This window comes from Calypte anna, chromosome 7, assembly GCF_003957555.1.
Source record: "Calypte anna isolate BGI_N300 chromosome 7, bCalAnn1_v1.p, whole genome shotgun sequence".
Lineage (NCBI taxonomy): Eukaryota > Metazoa > Chordata > Aves > Apodiformes > Trochilidae > Calypte > Calypte anna.
In genome coordinates, this window is record NC_044253.1 from 13,617,714 (window position 1) to 13,643,538 (window position 25,825).

Genomic DNA, 25,825 nt, shown 5'->3' on the forward strand with positions numbered 1-25,825 from the left:
GGGATGAACCTGAATGATCTGTGTTTTATTTACATTCCCCAAGACACTGCTTTCCCTGGGCCTACCTAAATGTAAATATCAATAAAGCTAGGACCTGACATCTCCTCTACAATTATTACCAGTCTTTCCCATTGTAGTGTTTGATGTGCTCTGTGTGGGCAGGCCTGTGTTGTGTTTTACTATGCACTATGCATCATCCCTGCATGAATTGATAATCACAATGAAGTAGCAATTAGAGATGCCTAATTTTGAGACAGTGCCACAAAACATATGAAAATGAGTCTTACTTGCTTCCAGTTGAGGTTTATTTTAGGAACTGATTTGTGCACAAGGAAAAACTTTTCTTTACTCAACTCGTGTATCTGTTTGTAATACATGGGATAACCATATGCCTGTGCTCCAGGAAGAGGCAGGACCTTGAGACTGTCTTGTGTCTTCTCCTGGAGCCAGTTGCTCTTCCTAGCACTTAGAGGATTTCCAGTAGGCATTTTTGAGTCCTAAACATATAGGGAAATCAGTGTATCAAAGTGAGATAAAAAAGAAAATCAAAGTGATGTCTTATGAAAAGTGATGGCAACCTTCTTGCCATCTACTAGGAGGATACAGGGTCTGCTGCTGCTGAGCCATTGTGCTGTGGTCTCATCAGGGTGCTTTGTGATTGTGCCATAAGTAAGATGTTTCTCTGTGTTTCTGCTAGAACCAGTGTCACTGGAGTGGGGTCTTTCAGCATCAAGGTAGGCTTTTTGTCTTTCCTTTTGTTTCATTCTGATGCTTCACAAACATTTCCATTCATGCTGGCCTCACATCAACCTCTTGGTAATACTTCTGTTACAAAACTTTATCATTGTTGGGTAAAACCCTTGGTACATGTGTATCTTTTGTTTAAGTTGTATATAGATAACCTCCTTCCACAAACTACTGTTTGAGAAGAACATTTTTCTTTTCCCTCAAGCTCCTGGAATGCTTATTAATGTCTGAAAACTTAGAAGAAACCCAAACAAACAAAAAAGAAAGCCATGCACACTTTGACTATGTATGCAGTAAGTTACTGGTTCTGAAAAGTCTTTTTGGATTGTTATAGCTTCCTATTGGTAGCATAAAAATCCTTAAAATCAATGTGCAGCATTAAAATATAGAGTGATAAATTAATTTCTTCCCTGTGCTAAGCTGTGTTAAACTATGTTGGCTAAAAGGGAAGATTTTGCTATAAAATTATCCTTGAGGGTTTATTTCTAGTAGTACAATAATATATAGAATTGTGGCTGTACAGGCAACAGTCTTGTAGGACAGAGGCATATCTTCTATCTTCATTTACACCATATAAGATCTTGACCGCTATATTGGGTTTTATTTGTTTCGCCTAGGAGTGAATACTTCTTGTAATATTTCTTGTTTAAGCCTCTGTGTGGCATTTGTCTTAAAGACCCAATAGCTGAAATAGCAGAGCAATTAAAAATTACAGAAGGATTCTGGGTGGGGGAGGGTGATGGTAGAAATCTGTGCTGTGATGTTGTTAAACCTCTTGAAACTGTTTTCATAACTTGTGTGACTTCTATGGGCAATTTTACAGGGCTTGCATAATGCTTCGAGCTATGTGCAATTTTCTGGGAGTGATGGATGATTGATTTTGTGTAAAGTAAAAGTGAATTCTTCTATTTGTATGTGTTTAAGTTCAAAAATCCAGAAGTTAGTTGCATACGTGGACAGAAAACATTAAGTTGCATTTTGGAGAATACAAAATAAAGTGGACACTGTATCTAATTATTAATTGTTTTCTGTTTTGTCCTTTTTTTTCTTTAAAAAAAAAAAATTTAAGTTCTCTGTGAAAGGTACTAAAAATGAAAATTTGCTACTTTCTTCTACATCTTGCTCTTTCAAGTGTGAAGAAGCATCACATCTGTATTTGCAGTAGTCAAGAGAAAAGAAATACGAAAGATTAATAACCTGGAGTATTTGTTGGTTATGTTTGTAGTCACTGGTTTTGTCAGGTGAATAGGTGTTTGCAGTTTTAAGAGACTGAATTAAAGGGCAAGCCAGAGTTTTCAGTTGTTTGAAGTATTCTAGAATGTTGGTTTTTCCTTCTGTTGCTTTGCTGGTTTTTTTATTTTACAATTGCTTAACATCTTTAATTTGTGGAAGAGTCAGGTTTTAGTCTTCTCCTGATTTGCTTTCTTCATTTCCTTTCTCACTCATATTGCTCACACAACAGTGAGGTGAAGAGTTGGAGGTAAAAAAATACAATTCAAGAAAAGCAAATCATCTATGTATGCACTTCAAACTGGGAATGTGTTTTTTTTAAAGTGAAAGTTATTGCGTCTTTCCTCTTTTTTTACCCCTCTTTGGAAGTAAGAAAGTGATCTAGATGTGATTCCACTTCTGGTACAGTTATCTGAATGTTAGGTTGGCCATGAAATTCTGCATGTTGCATTCCTGTCCGTGGAGTGCTGAGAGACTTTTAACTTCTCATCACTGGCCTTCATATCTGCAGTTCTCTGATCTTTTTATGTCCCATGGAAGTGTTTCTGAAAGAAGCAGAGTGCTTTGGAGACAGCTGTTCCTCTGTCCTACTCTTTACTGTTCTCTGGTCCTCATGACTGGGAGAGAACCAGTACTCTGTGGTTTAACAGTATGATAGTACTCTGAAACCTGGTGTGTTGCAGTTAGAGTAGAGAGGTCTACAGTCATTTATCTTTCAAAAGCAAAACCTTCAACTGTAGTCCATTTTTCAATGTGCTCTCTACTTGCCTTTTCATTGATGGTAGTGCATAGTACCACCCTCCATTCTTGGTTCCAGACCCCCTCATTTCAGATTTGAGATATTCAGGAACAAACCTTGCTGGCTTTTACAGGGAAGAACTGATTCAACTTCCTGATAGTTTCAGCTTACTGCAGAATCAGCACCAAGGTTTTTTGTTTGCTGTTTTCTTTTTTTTTCTTTTTTTCCCTACCTAAAATAGTAACTCATTATAATGTTAGCTCAATTTTAATATTAAAAATCTTTAACTTAATCTGCCTCTTCATGTCCTTTTTTCCAGTCAAGTGTCCGCAATGCGACACAGGAGTGTCAGCGTTCAGCGAGCTTGGCTGATACAAAACCTATCAAAGAGGTGTAATGAGTTTCATAGGGATGTGAATTTGCTATTCCCATGAAAAATGTAAAGGGCTGAATCATGCACTGTAGCCTCTATCTGCTGTTGTTTTTTTTTTTTTTTTTTTTTGTTTCCCTTGTCATCAGCGTGGCTTTACTTTTCTTCATCTACATAGCAATGCAATGCTGCTGCTTGGAGGAATCCTTAAATAACACCTTTGTTAGGGTTCTTATGCAGGAAAAGTGCAGGAAGGAACATTTTCGGAATTGCCTTTGGGGATCTGGATATAGTCTGTGCTGACCCTGCAAATGTTCGGAGATGAAAATAATGGTTAGATTACAGTAATTCACAGTGTAGGAAGGAAGAACAAGATTGCACATAAAAAAAAGGGTTCCTTATGCATTTAAGAAAAACCACTAAGTTTTTTTCTGTGTCTTTTTTTCTTTTATAATTTGCTCTTCTCGTTAAAAAAACATATATACTCATTAAAAACCAAAAACAAACACCACACACAAAAATAAAAAAAACAGAATAAAAAACCTTAGGAAATACCTGACATCCAAGAAACCCGAAGCCTCAGATAAGTTTTCCAGCACTTTATCTGACAATAGTCTTTTGTACTTGGTGTAAGCCTGGTTATGTGGAGTTGTAGAGTCTGAGTTATGATCTAGGTGCAGAGCAAGACTGTAAGAGAGATTACTAGGAATTGCTTTCCATAGTACTCCTGACTATTAGCCTACTGGGACTAATCACAGGTATAAATAAGCGCATCCTCTGGGATTTGTATTAGTGTCTTTTGAATTGGTAATGAAATAAAGCCTGCAGTGAAATGCTTTGGTGAAAAAAGTCAGTGACAGCATTTGGTGCATCAAGTTCAGCAAATCAGAGACCTGTGATTCTCTTCCTTAACATGTTGATGAAGTAATCTGCAAAATCATGAAGAAACAGTCTACAGGCAGACTTGCTAGCGATATTATGTGAGGGTTCATTTTCTACAAAGTCTAGCAAAAAGCCAAGGAATGACACAGTACAGAACCAGAAGATAAAGCCATGAGAAATGGCTTGGAGCACATTGTCATGAAGGGAGATCTCGGTCTCTCACTTCACCACAACATCACAACAGAAAGGAACATCTGGAGGTCCCAAAAGTGGTTATGTCATGGGATCCTCCACCACTGAGCTGATTTCCAGTGGCAGGAAAGGTACTTTGCTGTAGAGCACTATGTGAGGTGCCTCCACTGCTGCTTTCCACAAGAGAGGAAAGGATGAGCCAGAATCAGTAGTGGCAGGGCTTTCTTCAAGCTTGGAGAGGCCTTGGCTTGTCTGAGAAATATTATAAAATAGTTCATTACAAAACTGTGTGAAAATAATTCAGATTTCCAGTGTCAGTTATAAAAATGAGAAATTAAAAAAAAACCAAAACATTTGTCTGTGGAAGTTTTTTTAAAATATGTTTTTCAAGTAAATAATGTTCTTCATTCTAGAATATCCATGGGATTTAAATACACACTTGTTCAGGTCCCTCCCCACAGGAATGGAATGCAAATAGATATACAGGTTCATTAGAACCAGTGTTGGATACTTCTGGTTTACTGTAATACTTCTTCAGCCTAGTTGTTGACTGGAGTTTTCTCAATATCCAGTCTGCTGAATTATAGAGGGTAAGTATAGCTTATTTCGTATGAAAAGCTGATTGGAAGTTGTAACAATAATTGAGGTTTTTTTACACTAACTGTTACTGAGATTGAGTGTAAAAAAATAAAATATGGAATGTAGTGGGAAAGACTGATTGAGATGCAAGATTAGAAGTAAATTAGTTTTCAAAATAAAAACAGTTCTAATATCACAAACATTTTCCACTTGTCCAAATTACCAATATTTTTATAGGGTAGTTGCTAAGCAAACTCAGATTAGTTAAAAGATGAAGTTAAAACTGAAACTATTTACTATCCGTAAAAAAATAATAGGAAATATGAAAGCAGGGATTAGACATTTAGACCCAACTCATGTGATGAAAGGGTACTTTTCCTTACTGAAGTCCCTGCTTTCCCTGCCTTTATGAGAGGTGTTGTGACAGTAAACATTGCCAGAAATTCGTTTAGACTAGGTAAGGTGTGAAAAGCTTAATTGTGAATGAGTAAGCACACTCTGTTTGGTGTGGAAATACAGAAGCTAATTTCACACCTGTCATATTTTCACGTTGCAGTTGCTTGGTTTATTAGCTATTACTTTTCCTCTAGCTCCAAAATCCAACCTTCTCCCTCTACACTTTGAAAAATAATGAAGTTGTGCTTTCGGTAAGGGACACTGCACAAATACCTGCTTGTGGGAAGGGGGGGTGCATGAAAAACTTCCTGGCATGTTTCTGAAAAATGTACCTTGTTTGAACACAGGTAAACTTGCCTTGTGTCTTCCTTCCTTGGCCCTTTGAAACTAAGGGTTTCCAGATGATAGAATTCAGAGAGCTGGAAAGTAAACAGACCTCTCAAAGTACTCTAGGTAGTTTTAGTGTACCAAGTTTTCAGAAGTGCTTCCTTTATTCCCACTCCAGCTCTAGAGTCCTGGATTGTATGATTTTTATGGAGAAACTATTTCTGAGAGCAGACTTGAGTTGCACTGATCTGGATGGTCCTGTGCAGCACCAGTGTCTTTTGGGCATATGGAGTATGTAGTGGAATCTGAGTCATAAATAAATCTGGCTATAGACTGGAGATAACACCATTCCATTGGGTCCTTGAGGCAGAGTTGGGTACAAGCTTTCAAAGGGGAAGACCTTGTGTCTATTCCAATTGGAAGAAAATAAAATGTTTTGGTTTCATAATTGTACCAAAAGAGGTAATTTCTACTTTGGAACAAATGTAAGTAGTTGGGCATGAACTCTTATGTAGACAGGCATTCCTGAGACATATCTGACCACCTGCAGTTTTGACAGGTGGAAATAATCTAACTGATGCCTGAGGTGCTGTTAAAGATTACAAAAGGCTTTATTTTCAGGGCATAATTACATGTCTGCCTTGTTTTACTACATTGAGAATGAGTCAAGTTTCTAAAGGTTGCCAGTGACATGAATTACTGTAAGGCTGAGAAAAAGAGTGTTTGCAGTGGCAAAGTATATTAAAAAATAATATGCATTTTCTAAGACATGAAAGCAAAGTGCCTTTTACTTATGTGGAAATGGAATGAATTTGTGGATATCTTGAAGCAAAGAAACTTAATGAGTGGCTGTGGAAGTTGTCTCATGCTGTACATCAATTGTGCAGCAATGAAACTTTCCAGATGAAATCTTACTCAACTTGAACTTCTTAGAAGAATGACTTCACAACATGCTTTCCTCTAGTGTTTGTTGAATTTGATATCTGGGGGAGGGAGCCAGGGAGCTTGGCTGATTTGGTCAGCAGTAGGGTACTTGACACCAAATAAAAAGATTCAATTGAATGACTTGCACGTGGCTTAGTGCATCTCCACAAGGTCCTATTTGTGTCAGTAAATCTACATGATAGCACAAGTTGGGCATTATGATTTTTCTTACAGGATTAATCTTGTAGCTCCAAAGAACTCTGAATTCAGAGCTACCCTGATGTGCCTTGTACATACTGCTTGGTAGGCAGGTCCAGTAATGGGGAAAGGCAGCGCTATTTAATACCATTTTCCCCTGTGAATTTTCTTGATTCTACAATCTGTTAATAAAATTAAGAAGAGTATTTTTAAGCTAATTGTCATTAAATCTTTTAAATTTCAGAGACGAGGCTCTGAGTCTTCAGCAGATGGCTGGAAATGAAATACACATTGGGGGGAACAGAGGCTCTGCCAAATCTGGACCTTGAACAGAACTAGTCAAATAAACAGAAGTGAAACACAGCAGGGATGGTTTCGAATAGGCTTTATTATGGCCAGAAAGCCTCAGGCTGTGAATGACCTAATCAACCGAAGTTCCAGACACGTACCTAAATTAGCTTCTACTATGCTATCCTTGTAGCACTCCTTTTTGCTTCATTCAAATACTATCCTAACAGATCTGAGCTCTTTAAAAAATGGATGGTTATAACTGTTCCATCTTTTCTTCTGCTCTTTGTATTTGTCCTATTCAGCTCTTCTCATTTTCTGCTTTAGCTTCCCTGTCCTTTTCAATTCTAGGCTCAATTCTAGCACTTTTCATGCATTTGAAGCTATTCAAATGGCTTGTTCTTGTCTTTCTGTAAGAACAAGAAGGAGTAATAGGAGCAGAGCAGCAGCCCCATAAGGTGCTCTGGAGGGCAGTTCAGTTCCCACTGAATCCCAAAGGACTTCTATGTGACTTTGTCTCCTGTCTCATTTCCAGGTTTGCAGTGGGGAGATAAAGTAACCAATCGTGCCAAAGAAGGGGAAGGCATGCTATGTGTCACTTAAAGCACCATTGCAAAATCCTCTCTTGCTGTATGTATGTCATACCCTGCATGGTCCCTGCTTTAGTTAGGACTTGTTCTGTGTTACTTCAATAACAAAAAAACTTGGACTTGCTTTAGTTCGCTGAACCAGTAGTCATGATTTCATATGTGCTGCCTACAGATATCACTGTGTAGTCCAGCTAGGATAGCTGTTTGCAGAGAATATTTGTGAATGTCACAGGGACATCGACTTCTTCTGAAAACACTTGAGCAGACAAGAAAAACCCATGAAATAAGCTGACTCTGATCATTTAAGCATTATCCAGGGAAATGACAAAATGCAATGGGCATCCTCCAGTTAATTAAAACAGCTAGGTAGCATCAGGTTGCAACCAACGTTGAAAGAATTGTGCAGTATAAAATTCTGCAGAGCAACAGGTTGTTTGGCACTCTGTTGTGAGTTTGGTTAGCAAAACGCAATTATATATGGCTGTATAAATCTTTCTCACTTGATACTTTTTCTTAATAAAAGTACAGTGTCATGGCTTTTGAACCTGTCTCTGCTTTCTACCAGTAGACATGAACTTTTCAAACTATTTCTGTGAAAAGTAGATTATCTTTGAGACTGAGAGAGGCTATTTAAGGGGTTTGATGCAGGTACATAAAAAGTCACTTTAATATACGAGGAATTATTGCTCTGATATTCAAGGGAATATGAATTAATCTGGTGTACAAGGTGCTAGTTTTTACTGCCTGAGGTGGTATTCCTAAATTCTGAGACAACAATATCATGTTTTTTGGCATGAATTCATCAGTTCACACAGTGGTATGCAAAGGATCAGGTAATTTCCCTTTGTCATTCAGGTTTCAAGCATCCATAGTTGGAATGATTTACTGGGATTCTAAATCTCTTTACAATTCGTAGGCATGCTTGAGCCCACTGGGTTTTATTTGGAGCCAATTGAAACTAATGGAGAGGCAAAAAAAACCCCCTTTGACCTCATTTGGCATTGGCTCAAGCTCTTTGTGGCTGAAGCTGATGGCTTCATCAAAATCCACTTAACCTTCCAGGGCTGAGTGTGTGACAGGGACTGCTTAGGGCATTCTGGAGCTTCATGGGTTTGCTGGGAGGGCCTTGATCTCTTACCTTTGTTATTCTCTTTATCTACCAACCTAGGTGAAAGTAGCAATTTGAAAAGTACCAGAAACCAGTGTGATATCTTGTATCATCTGTAATAATACATGGCCCAACCTCAGCATCTTTTGAGGAGCATGAGCTTCCTAAAGTTCGAAATGAGTGAAACAGAGCAATATGCCTTACACTGACATGTTTTTTCTTTGGTTTTTTTGGATTTGGTTTGGTTTTTTTTTTCTGTATTTTGGAAGTCCCTAAGGTCAAGAAACAAATTATGCCCTTCCCTCTACTGTTTTTCAGTCATATTCCTGAGGCTTCCCATATTTTGTATTTCCGATAAACAAACCTTCCCAAACAAACACCTAAATATGAGCAATTACATAGTATCCTGATTTGGAACTATTTTTTTTTTTCCAATAAAATGTGAAAATAAATAAGCAGAGCACAGATGAAAAGAAGAAAATTATGTGCCCTTCTCAACTCTTAGCTCCCAAAGACTTGTGACAAATTCTGTATCATTATTTCTTTAGTGTAATGCTCTGAATTGCCATATGAACAAAATTTTTTGAGAAGTTATTATAATATTAATTTTTTTTCTGTTCTGAAGAATAATTTATCTGAAGTTCTCTCAGTTCTATTCAGCTTAGTAGGACACAGAAGGTGGCTTTTCATGGAGTTTCTTCAGGCAGAACACCAGAAGAACACCAAAGAGCTGTTTTGTTCCTGACTGCCATATTCTATTGTAAGATAGGATAGATTTGATGGGGTTATGAGGTGCACCTTGTTTCTTTGTCCCCAAGGGACAGCATGACTATGAATCTGGATATGGTCCTGGGCAATATCCACTGCTTGAGAAGGGGGACTGGACGAGATGTCCTCTAAGGCTCCCCCCAAACCTCAACTGTTCCCCAGTTCTGAATTTCATGAGTTTAATGGCAGGGAAGGGAGTGAGAGCTTGTTGTTCATTTCTTCAGGGTAAAATTGAGGTGAACAAATCTCTCACACCTTTTCACTGGGCTGATATACAGGGTGAGGATGCTGCAAATAACTTCCTGGGAGATGACTGGGCTCTGCATGTCTTTGGGTGGAGGCCTTGGCCATGGATTTTCTGAAGCAGTGTCCCTGGTCCCTTTGATTAGCACTAGTGGCAAGGAAAGCTACTTCCACCATAGAAGAATAGATTTTCAAAGCAATGTGCAGGGCTTTGGTGTGTGATGCCATTAAATATTAATGTGGGTTTTCAAGCAAGAAGCCTCAAGGCTAGGGGTAACTCTTTGATCTTTAAAAAGCTTGCCACATGGGGGAGTGAGTTTGAATATATACTTATGTGTGTGAATACTTGCAGGTAATTAGATTTTAGTTTCAGGGCTGCAGAACTTTGCAGATTTCAAAAGGCTTAAAATAAACATCAATTTCTATTTATCTCAAGGGATTTAGAGGGGCATAAAATAAACCCTTAATGGCTTGAGCCACGCTTTATTAATTGCTTTGTTGAAGAGATAAAACCTGTGGGAGTTTGTGTATTAAAAAGGGATGTGAACCAGCAGAAATCTAAGCAGTATCTGAATTTCTTTTAAAGAGAGTAAGAAAATACACAGCTGAGCTCTGTGTTTAAAAGATTATTACCCTAATGTATACAGTTTCTTTGGTTTTAAGGAAGCATGCCTGGATTGAGCCATAATTATACGTGAAAGCATTTGAGCTAGTCAGTCAGTGTTGCAGGAGTAGGATCTGTCTAAACAAAGAGAGAAGCAATTAGGGAGCCTTGGTGAGTTGTCTGTTTTTCATATCTGAAAATATGGTTATCGTATTATTACCCAGATTGTTCCACCTCTGACAGTTGTGTCTACAAAGCCTCCTTACAGTAACTTTGCAAAGATTGCTGTTTTGTTTACTGTTTTTGACTGGAGGGAGTAGAACAGAGGTGTTTTGGGGTTGTTCTATTCAATTGACTATTTTTTATATGCACAGTTCAGTTAATCTCAAGCAATGCTACTGATAGAAAGTGAAACCTTTTCCTTGCTGGGTAAAAAATGGCCTATTTAGACAAACAAAAGGGCAGCTGGCTGCTGAAGTTCTGCTGGCTTTTAAACTGACACATTAATCAATACTCCAAATTGAAATTGCAATTTCCCTTTTTTTTTAGTTGCTTGAATTTTCACTGTGTTTTATAAAATGAAGAATATCTGGTTTTATTTAATGCCATGTGAAAAAAAATGCACTACAATCTTAAAGGTGTTTTTCCTTCTAATTCTGTTATTAATGTTTGTGAGGTTGTTGCACAACAAATTTTGCAAAACTCTAGTAAATAAACAGCCCTACTATGTTCTGGTTATGTAATTTTCTCTTCTTTTTTTACTATACTGTATTTGCATAGGTTATAAGAGTTTTCTCTTCCACCCTGCAGTCCTCCAGTATTCTGTGATAAGTCCAGAAGAGCTACTGATGATCTGTCTCTTTGAAAATCTTTGGCTCAGGAAACACTAGATGGGTTCAAACTATCATGATAATTAGCAGATATATTTATATCAAGTCTGCATCTTTGCATGTAACATTTCTAGCTGATTTTTATCAGGCTTGGAAGTGAGCCATTAACCAGGCATGAAAAGTGTGGCCTTGACACCACTATTCTAGTTGGCTTCGAAGTTTTCCACTAAAGACAAATATCTCATTCTCTGGGATTGTCAAAGGCATTCCTTGGTTCATACATAGTTTTCTGGATGCTGAATTAAACAGTGTAATCAGTGTGGATGAAAGGAACATGCACGCAGAATTAATCATTAATATATAATATAAATATTGCCCATTTATATGGATCTTTCAGAGGATATCTGCTTTCTAAAGCACCTTGTCTATTGACTGAGAAGAACAGCATGAAAACAAATAAAGCTACTTTCACATAGTCCCTGTGGGTCTGCATGTAACTCCGCATGTTCATCTGCAGTCCTCAGCTTGAGCTCTGTACCCTAAAGCAGCCCTTGCTTTCTACATGAGTAATAATCATCTCTTCCTCAGACTGTTGCTGTCCTAATTAATGAGGCCAGGAAATGTTGGAATTTAAAAGCTGAGCTCAGCAAGGCTTAAATCTCAAGTGGCTCTGTGACTCAACTGGTAATTAAAAGGTCTTTACCAGTTCAGTATCTGGGGCACAAGTTCATCCTTCCTAACAGCTCTGGGTGTCTGTATTTGAGGGTGATGGATAAGGCATCACTGGAAAAGATGATGCAGCCATCATAGTGTGCCCCAGCCTTCTGACTGCTTTTTGGGGAGTCCTCTGTCTTCATGTTTGCTGACACCTTCTAGTGTACTTGCTTAATGTCAGTGGGTGGCTGCAGCTTCTCTGAAACACTTTCTGCTTACACGGCAATTCAATGCCTGAGATGCTGAAGTGAATCTAAAATTGTGGGCCAAAACTGAAGTGGTGTAAATGCTGACGATCATGATTGCTTAATGCCACTGGATTGGAGCCTAATGTGTAAGTGTAAGATGGTAGCAAAACTATAGCATGAGGGTCACAATACTGGTTCCCAAGATAACCATAGTTAAAGAGAATTCAAAATTTGTGTATAAACTTTCTTGCTTATTTGACAGCATAGTCGATCTAGCAGATCTATAGATTTCTTTTCTCCTGTGGCACTAAAAATGCCACTGTGTCTGATAAGAGAGAACATGTTGCCCTAAGAAATGCCTGGCAGAAATTTCCATCTTTAAATTGATATAAAAGCTGTATTCACCTTGCTTACAAATGGGAAATTTTAACTTGGTTCAATCAACTTCCTTATCTAAACCATTAGCTTGCATAGAAAAGTCTTCAATATTGGTGTTTTGGGGCTAAATAAGGCATTTTTGTTGGAGGTTATTGAGTCATGAAATGATTACTTATCATCCCTTGAAATGCCATTACATGTAAATGCAGTGGTACATGGGCACTTACTGCTACCTTCATCTCTGTTAATCCTTGCTCACAGCCTGCAAATTGAACGTTCTCTCAGCCTTATGGGATGTGCTGATATTCTTAGAGTTATAATTGCTTTTCAGTGTGCTATCCTGCATGTTACATGATTTGAAGAGGTTCTCCTCTAAACAGAAAATATTTAGTGAATCCCTTGCTGTGTATTTTTTTTCCATTTAAGCATTTTTATCCATGAGTTCACCAAATATTCCAAGAAAAAAGAAAAATTGCATTCACTTGACCATGGTCGATTTGAAAATTCAAGTGACAACGTCTTGGTAATTGATGGCTTTTGAATTGCTGTGCATTGTTACCTGTATACAACTGTGAAGTTCATCAGCATTCCACACCTTTCCAGCTGCTTCTGTTGTTTGCTTAGCGACAGCAGCTGTAAATTTAGATGTGCACAAAATAACCTTACCAGAAAAGAGGCAGCATTGTCTCAAAGTCTTTTCAACGTCTGCCTAGAAAGATGAACCCTTTTTTCGTAGAGATCCACCAGAAAGACTGAATACCCAAGTCTTGATTGAGAATGAAAAAAAAAGTTGAGGTCTGATTAAATTTCTCATATGATGAGAGTTGCCCAGCTTATTTTGCCCTTCCAAGGTAGTGGTTGGGTTAGAGAGAACATGGGAATGGGGCAGTACCTTATGCAGATACTCATCATGGTCTTGATCCAAGGGGACAGGGAAATGGTAGCGCTTGAAGAAAACTGAGGATGTGAACCATAGTATTGTGGTGGGGAAGCACAATGAGACAGGACTTTATAAAAGGCTAATTCTCCCTTAAATTCCCTTTTAAATTCAGCCTTGATCTCATGGAAATCAGAGTCAAGTGTGAAACCTCAAAACAAAACCCACCGTGAGAACTGGATTCTTGCTTTTGTGCTCTAAGGTGCTCCTCCTAACACACTGCAGCCACACAAAGGCAGAGTAAGGTAATAGGAGTCCTTGCTCAAGGGTCTGAGCTTATGTGTCTGTGATTAGAGGTGTGATGGTAATGAGCAGTTGGTGTTGAGATGCTCCACTGAAGTTTGCACCAGGGCTGCTGCAAGGCTAATAATTTTGAAGGTCACTAAAGGTGTGGGGTGTAAGTATAGATCTCCATCTGTGTGTAAAACTCATCCAGCTTGGAGAAGTAGTCAGAACTATGTTTTCTGTCACATTGGACTGAATATCAGGTGGTAGAAGGTGACATGGCTCTAAAATAGATTGCCAGAGCTCTTCTATTTCCAAGTTGGATTAGAAAATGGATCTCATTTCCCCCAGTGGTGTTAGTTACCTGAAATGGTCAGCTTCCCCAGTCGCTGAAAATAAAGCACTTGAATTTCCCAAATTGATTTTCATGTTCCAGTCATCACAGTAGCCTATTTGCTTCTGTTGTAGTGCAGAAATCTCATTTCTCTCATTTTTTTCCAATAAACCTTATTCTCATTGAAACAGGTATTTACATCCCCATTTAAAAAATTGTATTTAGACAACTTGGAAGAAACTGCTTCACCAATGAATTCCTGAAGAATCTTAACACTGAGTTACATCAGCAGAAAATCTGCCTTACTGCTTCTGCATTTTAATTTTATGTTGGTGATTGCCTGTACTGAACTCAGTCCAGCTGCTTCTGATCATTCTTGTGTTTTTCTTCTAATAATTAGCCTGGCAGCCTTGCTGATAAGTCCATATTTATTAACTTTTTTTTTTTTCCTGCAAATTTATATTTTTTTTAATTCTACGTAATCCAATATTTTATAGAAAATGCTTTTCTGGTTTTTTATTTCATGGTTTAAATGGTGGAATCCTGAACTCCAACTTTAGTGATGACCTCTGGTGAACAGAACATGCCTGAAGCAAATTCTGACACTTTTGAAGGGACATGAACTTTGTTTCTTTGAGTGTTGCTAAAATTTCTGGAACTTTGAGAGTTAGTCTTGAACTTTGGAATATATCCACTATTTTGTTTGAAATGCACAAGTAATGAGTCTTATGTAGGCCAAGATAAAAAGGATGCTTGTGATGCAGTATGGCCATAGCGAAAGGTCTCTATGTTCTTGGATTGAGTTTTGCATTATGTAGCAAAAACTACTCTGTGCTGCTCAAATCACTTGAGTTTTCCTGTACAGAGGGTTAGTCTCTGGACATACTGCCCTGCCATGGATTGAAGGGATTTATAGTGCGTTGCACGATAAAAGGCCAAACTTCAGTATAAAACCTGCTGCACCTACTGGGTCAGCTTTGTAGCTTTTTGATCTCAGGTCAAAGATCAGAACACTCTTAAATTAGCAAGACCTTGCAAACATGGAGGGGAAAGGCAAATAAGCAGAAGAAGCATTGTATTCTGCATGGAAAGTAGTAGGAACTCCTGACAATTACTGTTACACCTGCTGAGAAGAAATCACAGCTTTGCACAATGATATACTTTTGTAGGTTTGTTCACTGGAATATAAATGTTGACAAGCTGAGCCACTACATCCTTTTTGATGTGGTCTTTTTTCCTTATAGAAATAACAACAATTTCAGTAATTGCTGAGATCTAGACTGTCCTCTGATTCAATGGATTTCTGTGATGGATTTGCTGTTCATTGGCAAAAGCTCATTCCTGTCCTAAAAAAAAGCCTGTGATCTAATGAAAAGTATATAATGTAAGATAAAGTGAAGGCTACCTTCATGTTGTAAAAGATAGACATTCTGGCTCACCCAAATGGCATGGGCTATGAAAGAATATTTATTCCTTAAACAAAAGACCATTTTTCTTTAGCCAGTCGTTACTGGTAATGGCCGTAGATGTTCTTTGACCCTCTTGAAACATACTTGTTTACTTGTGTGCATTAGTTTGTTGGATCTGCATTGATGGTTATTTGAAATTTATATTTTGGCTTTATAAGCCCAAGTGTCATGTGATTGCTGTGGTTCTTGAATTTTACTCCTGCTTCAGGAGTTACACAGCAGACATGGTTTTCTCAGTCAAATGAGCACCGCTGTTGAATCAGAGTTTTTTAAGAGCCCTTTGCGGTATTCAGAATCAGGCTTGGCCACTTTTTGTGAGACAAGGTTACATGGGCAATTGCATCATAAAGGGGTGCTCTATAAATGAACTGATTGAGTAATACTTTTATGTCAAGGTTTACAGGCACAGGAAAGAACACTTATGTAATCTACGGTTGTTTAGGAAGAGTTTTTGATTAGCTAAGATATTGATGTTTACTTGCATTATAGCAAGGAAAGGAAAAGGAATATTGTTGTGTTAAGTACTTTCTCTAGTGTCTTATATCTCAAAAATATGCAGTGGCTTTGAGCTAACAGATGGAGTTCACAGCTGTGCATGTGAATATAGCCAGTCTCAAGGAAAAAAAAAAAAAAAGAGAAGAAAAAGGAAGAAAAGAAGGAATATCTATTTACAGAAATCCAATTCTTATTTTCTCCTAATCTTTCCAAGAATCGCTTTCTCAGACATTCATGGTAGCAGAACCTAGTAGTATGTAGTAGTCCCATTGAGATGCTTTGTTTAGGGACTCCTGATACAGAAATAAACTCAATCTTTTTCAGATCTCTATCTGTACTCTGTGATACTGCATTTCTTGGGGTCTTCTTTTTTTTTTTCCCATCTCAGAATCTCCTCCATCTCCTATACACATAGGATCATAGAATGTTATGGGATGTAAGGGATCTTAAAATCATCTAGTTCCAATCCCCCTGTGTGGGCAGGGACTCCTCTCACTAGACCAGGCTGTCCAAGTGCCATCCAACCTGTCCTTTAACACTTTAGGGAGGGGGTGTCCACAGCTTCCCAGGCAACCTATTCCAGTGTATCACCATCCTCACAGTGAAGAATTTCTTCCTAATGTCTAAGCTAAACCTACCCTCTTCCAGTTTTAAGTCATTACACCTTGTTCTATAGCTATCTGCCCTTGTAAAAAGTCTCTCTCCATTTTTTGTAGGCCCTTTCCAGGTACTGAAAGACTGCTGTAAGGTCTCCCAGGAACAGAGAGAACAACTCCAGGGTCCTTCTCCAGGCTGAGCTACCCCAGTGCTATCAGCCTGTCTTCACAGGAGAGGTGCTAGAGTCCTCTGATCGTCTTCATGGCCCTCCCCTAGATTTTTCTCCAGCAGCCCATGTCCTTCTCATGTTGTGAGCCCCAGAACGCAAGTACTGTGGATGCAGTACTCCAGGTGGGGTCATAGACATCTCACTAAACTGTAAAAGTGGAAGGTTAGTTTCTACAGCAAACTCTTTCCTGAAAATTTCAATCATCATGTTCAGGCTGGGATCCTCTATGGTGCTGGTGGGAAAGGAGAGGTTCCACAACCCTCCATCCCTTCCCCACTGTATCTATATCATGTGCTTGTGCCATGGCACACTCTGGGTGCTAAAGCATCTACCTCTTCCCCTCTACTCCCACTTATTCCTTGCTTCCCTTTGTCTTCCTACACCTTAGGATCTCAAAGCAATTTTTAACCATTAAACTACTCATAATGACAGTCCCTCTAACACAAAGATGAGGGCATTTGGGATTATAGCACATTATGCGACATAGAATCATAGGATTGTTTTGATTGGTAAAGAACTTTAAGATCATCAAGTTCAACCATTAACCTAATTCTACTGAGTCCAGTTCTAAACCATATTCATCTACACATCTTTCAAAACTTCCTGGGATGGTGATTTAGCCACCTCCCTGGATAGCCTGTTCCAGTGTTTGATAACCCTTGCAGTGAAGAATTTTCTTCTAATATTCAGTCTAGACCTGCCTTGAAACAACTTGAGATCATTTTCCTGTCTTCTATCACTTGCAACTAGGGAGAAAAGGTTGACCCCACCTTGCTACAGCCTCCTTTCAGATGATCCCAGCTGCAGGAATGATGGAGCATATATTCAGACCAGAGAGATCTTCAGAATATCTGTTCTGCATCCCATTGTTCCTCCCAGACCAGCTACCAAATGCTTCTCAGGACTCTGTAAAACAGTCTACACCTTTATTTGCTTGTGGAGCATCTCACAAAACTTTGGATTTACCCATGTTGAAACATGCAGCTAGAATACAAGGGGACCATGAGCAAGGATCATACACATTCTAAGAAGCCATCTTGTTTCATACTGCAATAAAACCTGGAGAAAGAAAGGAGAGGAGAACCAAGGTGGGGTGAGGGAAGGGTGTGCCTGAGTTCTGGATCCTGTCACAGCTCAGGAGATGCCTTGGAGACAGTGGCCGTGACAACAATGAGCAGTGCAGGACAGGGCAGTAACCAGGACACCAGGCAGTGCCAGTGTGGCCTTAGGTGAGGGCACACGGTGGAGTGGCTGAGCTGGGCTGGACAAGAGCTGAGGGCCCAAGCAGGAACACAGCCCCCTGACAGGAGGCTCTGACCCTGTGGCAAGTGCCTGGAGCTTGGGGGAGGCTGTAGGCAGCACAGTCAACGCCTTGAGGAGACCCCTCTGCACCAAGCTGGCCTTGGCCATGCAGCAAGGCAGCTCTTGAGCATTGAGTAGGCAGAGGTCAGTGTTACCAGAAGTGCCAGGTGGCCAAAGAGAGAGAGAGCCAGAGAGTGTGAAGTAGCTGAAGACGCTGCTCATTGCAAGGAGGCTTCTGACAAAGTCTGCATTGCCACCTGGACTTTAACTGCCCACCATTTTCACCAGACTGCCTTTCCGCCAGGACTTTTGTCCTGGGCAAAGATGACAATAAATGTTTCTTTTTTGAAAAGCTGCCTGTAAATACACTGAGAGAAAAAATTTCCTCAGGGATCAGTGTTGGGCCCAGTTCTGTTCAATATCTTCATTGATGATTTAGATGAGGGGATTGAGTCTTCCATTACCAAATTTGCAGATGACACCAGGCGGGGGGGAGTGTGGATCAGCTGAAAGGCAGGAGGGCTCTGCAGAGGGACCTGGACAGACTGGAGAGTTGGGCTGATTCCAACGGGATGAGGTTCAACACGGCCAAGTGCCGGGTCCTGCACTTTGGCCACAACAACCCCATGCAGCGCTACAGGCTGGGCACAGAGTGGCTGGAGAGCAGCCAGGCAGAAAGGGACCTGGGAGTCTGGATTGCCAGGAAGCTGAGCATGAGCCAGCAGTGTGCCCAGGTGGCCAAGAAGGCCAATGGCATCCTGGCCTGTATCCGGAACAGTGTCGCCAGCAGGTCCAAGGAAGTGATTCTTCCCCTGTACTCAGCTCTGGTGAGGCCACACCTTGAATACTGTGTCCAGTTCTGGGCCTCTCAGTTCAGGAAGGAGATGGAGGTGCTGGAGCAGGTCCAGAGAAGAGCAAGGAGGCTGTGAAGGGACTCCATTTAGCGCAAGTCCTGTGAGGAAAAGGCTGAGGGAGCTGGGGGTGTTTAGTGTGGGGAAGAGGAGGCTCAGGGGAGACATCATCACTCTCTACAGCTCCCTGAAAGAATGTTGGAGCCAGGGGGGGGTCGGTCTCTTCTCCCAAGTAGACAAGAGGGCATGGTCTCAAGTTGTGACAGGGGAGGTTTAGGTTGGATATTAGGAAGAAATTCTTTACAGAGAGGATGATCAGGCATTGGAATGGGCTGCCCAGGGAGGTGGTGGATTCTCCGTCCCTGGAGGTTTGTAGGAAGAGACTGATGTGGCACTCAGTGCCATGGTCTGGTAACCACAGGGGTAGTGGATCAAGGGTTGGACTTGATTATCTCGGAGGTCCTTTCTAACCTAGATGATTCTGTGATTCTGTGATAGGTGTATGTGCGAACTGGGTCCCTGAGGACTTGTTCAGCCTGGTGCACCTTTCTGTGATCAGCCAGGTCTGTGTGTAAAAGTAAGCTGTGCTTCAGGAAAATCATATTTATTATGATCAATATTTTAAAATTTTTTTAAATACAGAAAATCCAAATATTTATTACTTGTCTTTAAAGAGGAGAATGGTAGCCATAGAGGACAGGGAAAAAGTAGATTAAATGGAAGGCATCAGTTGTCACTCCTGAGCACTGCTACAGGGGCATGATACAAAATGCATGGTTTATGACTTTAAAACAAAATATGCATCTAAGTGTGTAATGCTAAGAGAAATTTTATCTAGTCTATAAATACCACTTAGTCTTCTCAACTTCAAATCCCAATGAAGAGATTTGCAGTTGCAATCTAAATGTTGCACACAATTTAACTTCCGCACCATCTGTAACTCTGCTGGTATTTTAATAATGAATAAAATTACATCTTGGCAACAAAAGTCCCAGTTAAGTACCTTTTGGTTCCAAGTAGGGCCTCCAAGAGAAAGCCACAAGGTCTCTCCTTTGTTTGCCATACCAACAGTAAATAGCAAGCTGTGAACAAAACATCTGTGGGATTCTGTGAAGTCCTCGTTAACCTCTGAAGCTCATGGACTATGGAGCAAGGTTTTGCACAGCTGGTCACAAGTACTCCTGCCTTTTTTGCACAACTAGTATCTGGCTTAACATAGACTTATGAACAAGGCCTAATCCAGGAGCTGTTTATTAACTTGCCAGGCCCTGTGTACCTGTAGAAAAGCATCTAAAGGAGGCAGTTGTCTTTCCTAGAAAAAGTTTTTATTACTGCTGGGTGATGTAGGAGGCACGTCACATCCTCTTCTGAATTAATCTGTGGACTCCATTGTATGACCTACCCACACCAGTTTCTGGGTTATCACTTTTTCTACTTTTTCATCTTCTCCACTTTGTATATTTTGCAATGAGGAGGGAATTTTTGCATGCTGGTTCCCATTTCCTCCTCTTCCTTCAGCTGCCTTGTTGGGCAATTCTGGTCCCATGTTCCCATGAGTACTGTTGTCTCACAGTACTTACAAGTGTTTCATGGTGCTTATGGTCACTGGCAGAGCAGCATTAGAACAGGCCACAGTCTTACTATGGCTTGTCAGATCCTTTCCATTTTGAGTAATATCACAACAGTGGTGTAAATATAATGCTATTTATCATATCCATAAACAATCCTAACAATATACAATCAGGTAGAAGTAATGTGAACTTCACAAAAAATGTCTATTTTTGTCTCATCGATGGTACAACGCTACTAAAAGCAGTTCAAATCTGATCTATGGGAAATCTATGGAGCCCAAGGATTTGTGATCTTTCACTGATCGTGCCTGCTTTGTTGAAGCTTTCATTAAGGAATTGTTAGTAACCTTTCAGGATGGCCTGCACTAGTAAAAATCAATGTCTTTTGTCCCTCTGACTCTTGAAGTGGATAAGGGAAATAGCAGCAGGACAGGTTTCTTCACACACCTCAGTCATGGCTGGTAACCCCCCCACCCGAGTTCCAGGGATTGTCTTCAAAGGACAGGGCAAAGAAACACTGGTGTGATCACTGCAGGTTTCTGAGGTTTGTGGCTTTCTTAAATACTTCCAGCATCCACCAGTCTTCTAAATTTGAGTCATGTGGTGCTGCTGAATGTTATTTTAAGCTTGAAGAACTTTATGAACTGGATCATGCCAAGCCTACCAAACCTGACATAAACATGTACTGGAAGAATTAGTGAAATTCAGCTGAATCTCTGATTTCTATATAAACTCAATTTAGCAATATATTTGCTGTGTTTCAGAAGTGTTTGAAATCCTCTCTACTTAGTGCTTGGATACATTTTTCTCACTTATTTTTTCCTACTTGTTGCAGGTGTTGAGGGTCTTCACAAACTATACAGCTTGATGAGATATTTGAGCAAAAGGCTTTTTCTGAAGTTCACTATTTTATGATCTATTTGATAAAGCTGGAGTTATCTGTCATGTTTCAGAGGAGCCAAGTTTTAGTGTCTAAAGGTCACTTGGATGCTTTTGAAGTGATAACATTTATGGTTTTTTTTTTAAAGAAATAGTTTTACAAAATCAAAATGCGTGGGACAAGCAGGAGAGAATATTTCCTTTTTTGTTTTTTTTTTTTTTTCTTGGAGGGCCTTTAAAGCTACAGGGAAAGAATTAATAGGTTGTTGAGTTTCTCATTTGTTTTGTTTTGGGGTTTTTTTGTTAATTTATCCTTTTTTAAAAAATCAAAAGTGAATAAAAATTAAAAAACTCAAGTAGATGTGGGTAAATATTTTTATTTTCAGAAGCTAGATTGCTAATTGCTGATAAGGATCCTAATGATATACATGGCACTTTAAATGTTATCCACAGCTGCATGTTTCTCAGAAGTCAACATAGTCAAGGTCAGCACCCATTTATCAAATGCAAGTCAACATCTGTACTGTAATGTGATTTTCTTGAGGAAGATTGCTTATAGGTACAATTAGAACACTTTTTCTCATGTGTTTCCTCTCCCTCCCCACCAATTATGTAGTTGGCAAGGAAGCAAGAGGAAACAACTGGCTAGTGAATTATTTTCTTTATGAGTGTTCAGGTATCTTAAATTATTCTGTAGTGTGGATTTTTCTTTGTTAAAAATAATAGTTTTTAATAGACATAGAATACAGTAGACTCAAAGCAAATTGGCAAGGTCAAAGGCAGAGGTTCAGAAACAAGAAGCCTGGGAGCACTTAGAATAGTGGTCTACCTTCTGTCACATCAAGTGAGGGATGTGAAGTAAGATGAAATGTTGCTTGAGTCTTCTCTGACCTTGCATAAGGATGAAATGTTTCATCTTTCTTGTCTGCAGCCATCACAAAAAGAAATACGATAGTAACATCCTTTCTTAGAAGTTTGTGTTTTGTTGTTTGTTTGGTGTGGGTTTTTTGGTTTTTTTTTAATTCTTCCTTCTCCTGGAAACAGGGCCTATGGCATAGTCCTCACTGTATATGCACATCTTACCTTTTTGAACCACACTGGTTTTTTTCAGCCAAGTTTTACTGAGGTCTGAATCTCAAATCTGTAGTATTTGTCTGTGTAATGTACATGACAAGGGATGCATCAGAACTGCTCTGCACATGACTTGGGTTGCTGTGCATGTACAAGGTGACTGATGCACCCTAAAGCACTTTACATATTTGATTTGGCAAATAAAAGCTGTGCCACATCCTGCATGGTAGGTCTGTGCACGTATAGCTGTCAGGTGTGACCTCCAATGTTACAAGGTCAGATTTGACTTTAAGCAAGGCAGAATGACCTTGCATCTCATCAGACTTTCCATTCAAACTTCACTTGTAAGAAATTCCTGCTAACATTCTGAAGTCAATCAGTCATTACTCTCTTATCTCTCAGAAGTTGGACTGTATTGATCTTAGTATTCTCAGAACTATCTCCAACCTGTTAATGCTGTCCTAAATTCTGAAGCCTTAAAATGACATGTTTTGTAGTTGGGAAGAATCTGTGGCAGTAGTGGACTTTTTTTGATGAGGAAAACCAAGTAAAGATCACAGATTTTGGTGTGAAAATAATGTTGTAATGCTGCTGCAGCAGCAGAGATCCAGGAGATTATGTCTGGGAACAGGAACAAAGGATGTCAAAATGTAAACAAAGCTTCTGGTAGAAATGCTGATTGTCACTTCCTGGGATGGAGCCTCCAGAGATCCCAGGAAAAAGCCTTAAATATATTGCTCCAAAACGGTTTACACTTGCTGCTGTGTTGAGGCATTTGATGTAGGGTAGCTAGGCATGCTGTCAGGGAAGAAGTGAGAATCCAGAGAATGTCACCATAACTCTTGTCATGACCAGCTTTGGATCACTGGCTAAGATACTGAGTTCTCTTGTGGTCCTGGAGCAACTGCAGGGAACATAAGAGAACCAGCAGTTTAGACTTCATTTAAGTTAAAATATCTGCATTCAGTTATTTTCAACTTCAGATCAGTCACACAGATCTGTTGGTAAGATCTTGGACCTCCTTTTGAGAGGCTGCCAACCCCTCCACTGGTTTTTATTGAACACAGAAGTTTGAGTGTGTTTGGTGCCCCAGCGTACTTATCATTTGAGAGATCTTTGTTTAAATTTCTATTCAAGTCACAAGTGACAGTGAATTTAAAAGCATCATTTTGATTTAGAGATTATTTTTCAAGTCCAGAGAGAATTATGTCCTGATCAATTATGTCCTGACCTCACTCTATACCAGGGGCAGAGCACTCCACAGATGTGCTTTGCAGTGAGAAGTTCTTTTTGAGATTCTAAGGCTGTAAGTGATAAAGAATCTGCTCAGAACCTCGACTTAGTTAGCTTATTATCCTCATGGTCATAATATCAGTGGCATACTTGTCCTTAATTTGTCTAACTTGCATATCTTGTAAGACTATTTTACTGATGGTAACCAAAGACATGGAAAGGACTTCATATATAGGTTTGCTGTTTGAGGTCCATTAGTCAATGCACTGATATAAACCAGATTGATTGCACTGATTTTTCATATAAAGCTGGATTTTTATTACAAAAAGAATCTGGGCTGTTCCAGAGAGTCATTGCAGGAAGAGATGAAATATTTTAATGTAATCTGGCTCATTATGAAAAAGTTATCATGCAATTTTAGATCAGTTCTGTATTTTCTGTCAGAAATATAAAGTATTTTTTATGTCATTTTGCCTTTTATAGCCCTTAAATACCCTTCTCTACCCCTCTCTTTGCAAACTGTATTTACTCTGTGTGTGCAAGAAGACTGTGGTGCCTGAGATCCTGCTAACCTGCAGGACTTTTTCAGCAATTAGATTCATGTTTGCTTCACAGGAATTTCTATTTAAAATGAGAGTCTTTTATTACTACTGTTATTCCCTACTTAAACCTCACACTATGTTCTTGAGTTTGTACGTGACAGCATTGTAATAAGTAAACTTACTTTACCTAATTTCATCCTTATTCAAACATTACGGGCTCACAAATTCAACTTGAGTGTTAGCCTACCCATCTGTCCTCAGATGGGGATGTGAAAGTAAGAGGGGGGAGGACATTGTAGACAATGTAGGACATTGCTCCTCATCTGAACAAACAAAACTAATTTGGCTGTATATCTGTGTGTGAGCCTGGAGAAGAAATGAGGGCAGTGCTGATCTTAATGCAGCACAGGACTCTGGTGATGCACAGGACAGCTTTTGCATGTTGCAAAACGCCAAGTGGCATATCTCTGGGTGTCGCTTCATGCAGAGTATGAACTTATAACTTTACTGAACACAACACCTGGGGTCTTCTCTAAAGTCCTCTGGGGCATTACTACATTATTACAGTGGCTTTTGCAACAGGAGTCAACAGATGATTGAATTGCATTGTCTGAAAGGCAAAGTTTTTCAAGATTTTTCAACTATTTGATGTCTTAACAACAGCTCCCATTCAGCTGCCATCCCACCAGACTGTCATTCTGAAGGGTAAATTTCAGTCTTGCAGATGAAGTTAGGTAAGAGTGTCTCTGTCTATTAAGTAGAAACAAAATACTACTTCAAGATAGCACAAGTTGGCATATTTGTTGCTCATGTGGTGATCTTTATGTGGGTTTTTTTTGCTTTTTTTTTTTTATAGATAATTGTGATGATGCATTGGTATCTCCCTTACCTTCAGCAGCCCTTACCAGTTCCTCTGAGCTCTTCAGTACTCACAGTCCCAGCTTTGCAAAACTCAACAAACGAGATGGTAAGGTTGCAACATGAAATGCATAAATTATTATTTTTAATCACACTTATGAATAATAAATCTTTATGCTGTTTGTATGCAGTACATTCAGAGCCAAGTTGAATAGAGCCATTAATTTATGCTTCTGTGAGAGCACAATTTAGGAGCATTTCCTTTCTTTGTTATAGAAACCTTATATTAAATGTAAAGCTCTCCTTCTCTTGTAGAAACATCTTGAAGGAAGTTCAAATAGTCTTTTGCTTTATAAAAGAATTCCCATAATCTTTAGATCTGGAATATCAGTCGAGTTGAGATTCTATTCTAAAATGTAGATGTTTGTTAAACCTACAAGGAACTAGATATTAAAATTCCAGTGGAATTCAGTGATTATACAACTGCCCAGAAATAGTGAAAATTAAATAAAAAAAGCAGGCATTTGCAATGAGGAGTGTTTGTGACCCAGATAATGAGTTCACACACAAGGTGTAAACTATTAGGATCAAACTTGGTATCAGAAAATAGAAGCTGGCAATATCTGCCATGTCATTTGACACTGTGTTACAAATTTTTGTCCTTGGCTTCCAGCTCACCCCCAAGTTAGGGCTTCGAAAAGGGGAAAACACTTCATTATCACATTACTTATCATTTTCATTACATAAAGCACTAGAAAGTGTACTACTATAAAATAAATGAAAATTCTTACTTAAATATCACCTTTGAGAAGTCTGTTTTAATCAAACACTGATAAATCTACAGAAAGACTATAAAATATTCTGTCTTACATGCTTGGCACTAATGATAAGGAGTTGCTGGAAAGTGTTAGATGGGAGTTATTTAAACTCCTGAACC

At 39.3% G+C, this 25,825-nt stretch overlaps 1 protein-coding gene across 1 annotated transcript in view; it reads left to right on the plus strand.

Annotated features, from left to right (window-relative positions):
- Positions 1-25,825, plus strand: part of CNTNAP5 (contactin associated protein like 5) — a 263,642-nt gene that overhangs the window by 47,124 nt on the left and 190,693 nt on the right. The window contains exon 4 of the mRNA XM_030454114.1: positions 24,887-24,997. Coding sequence (XP_030309974.1) covers positions 24,887-24,997 — 111 coding nt within the window. The remainder of the gene's footprint in view (positions 1-24,886; positions 24,998-25,825) is intronic.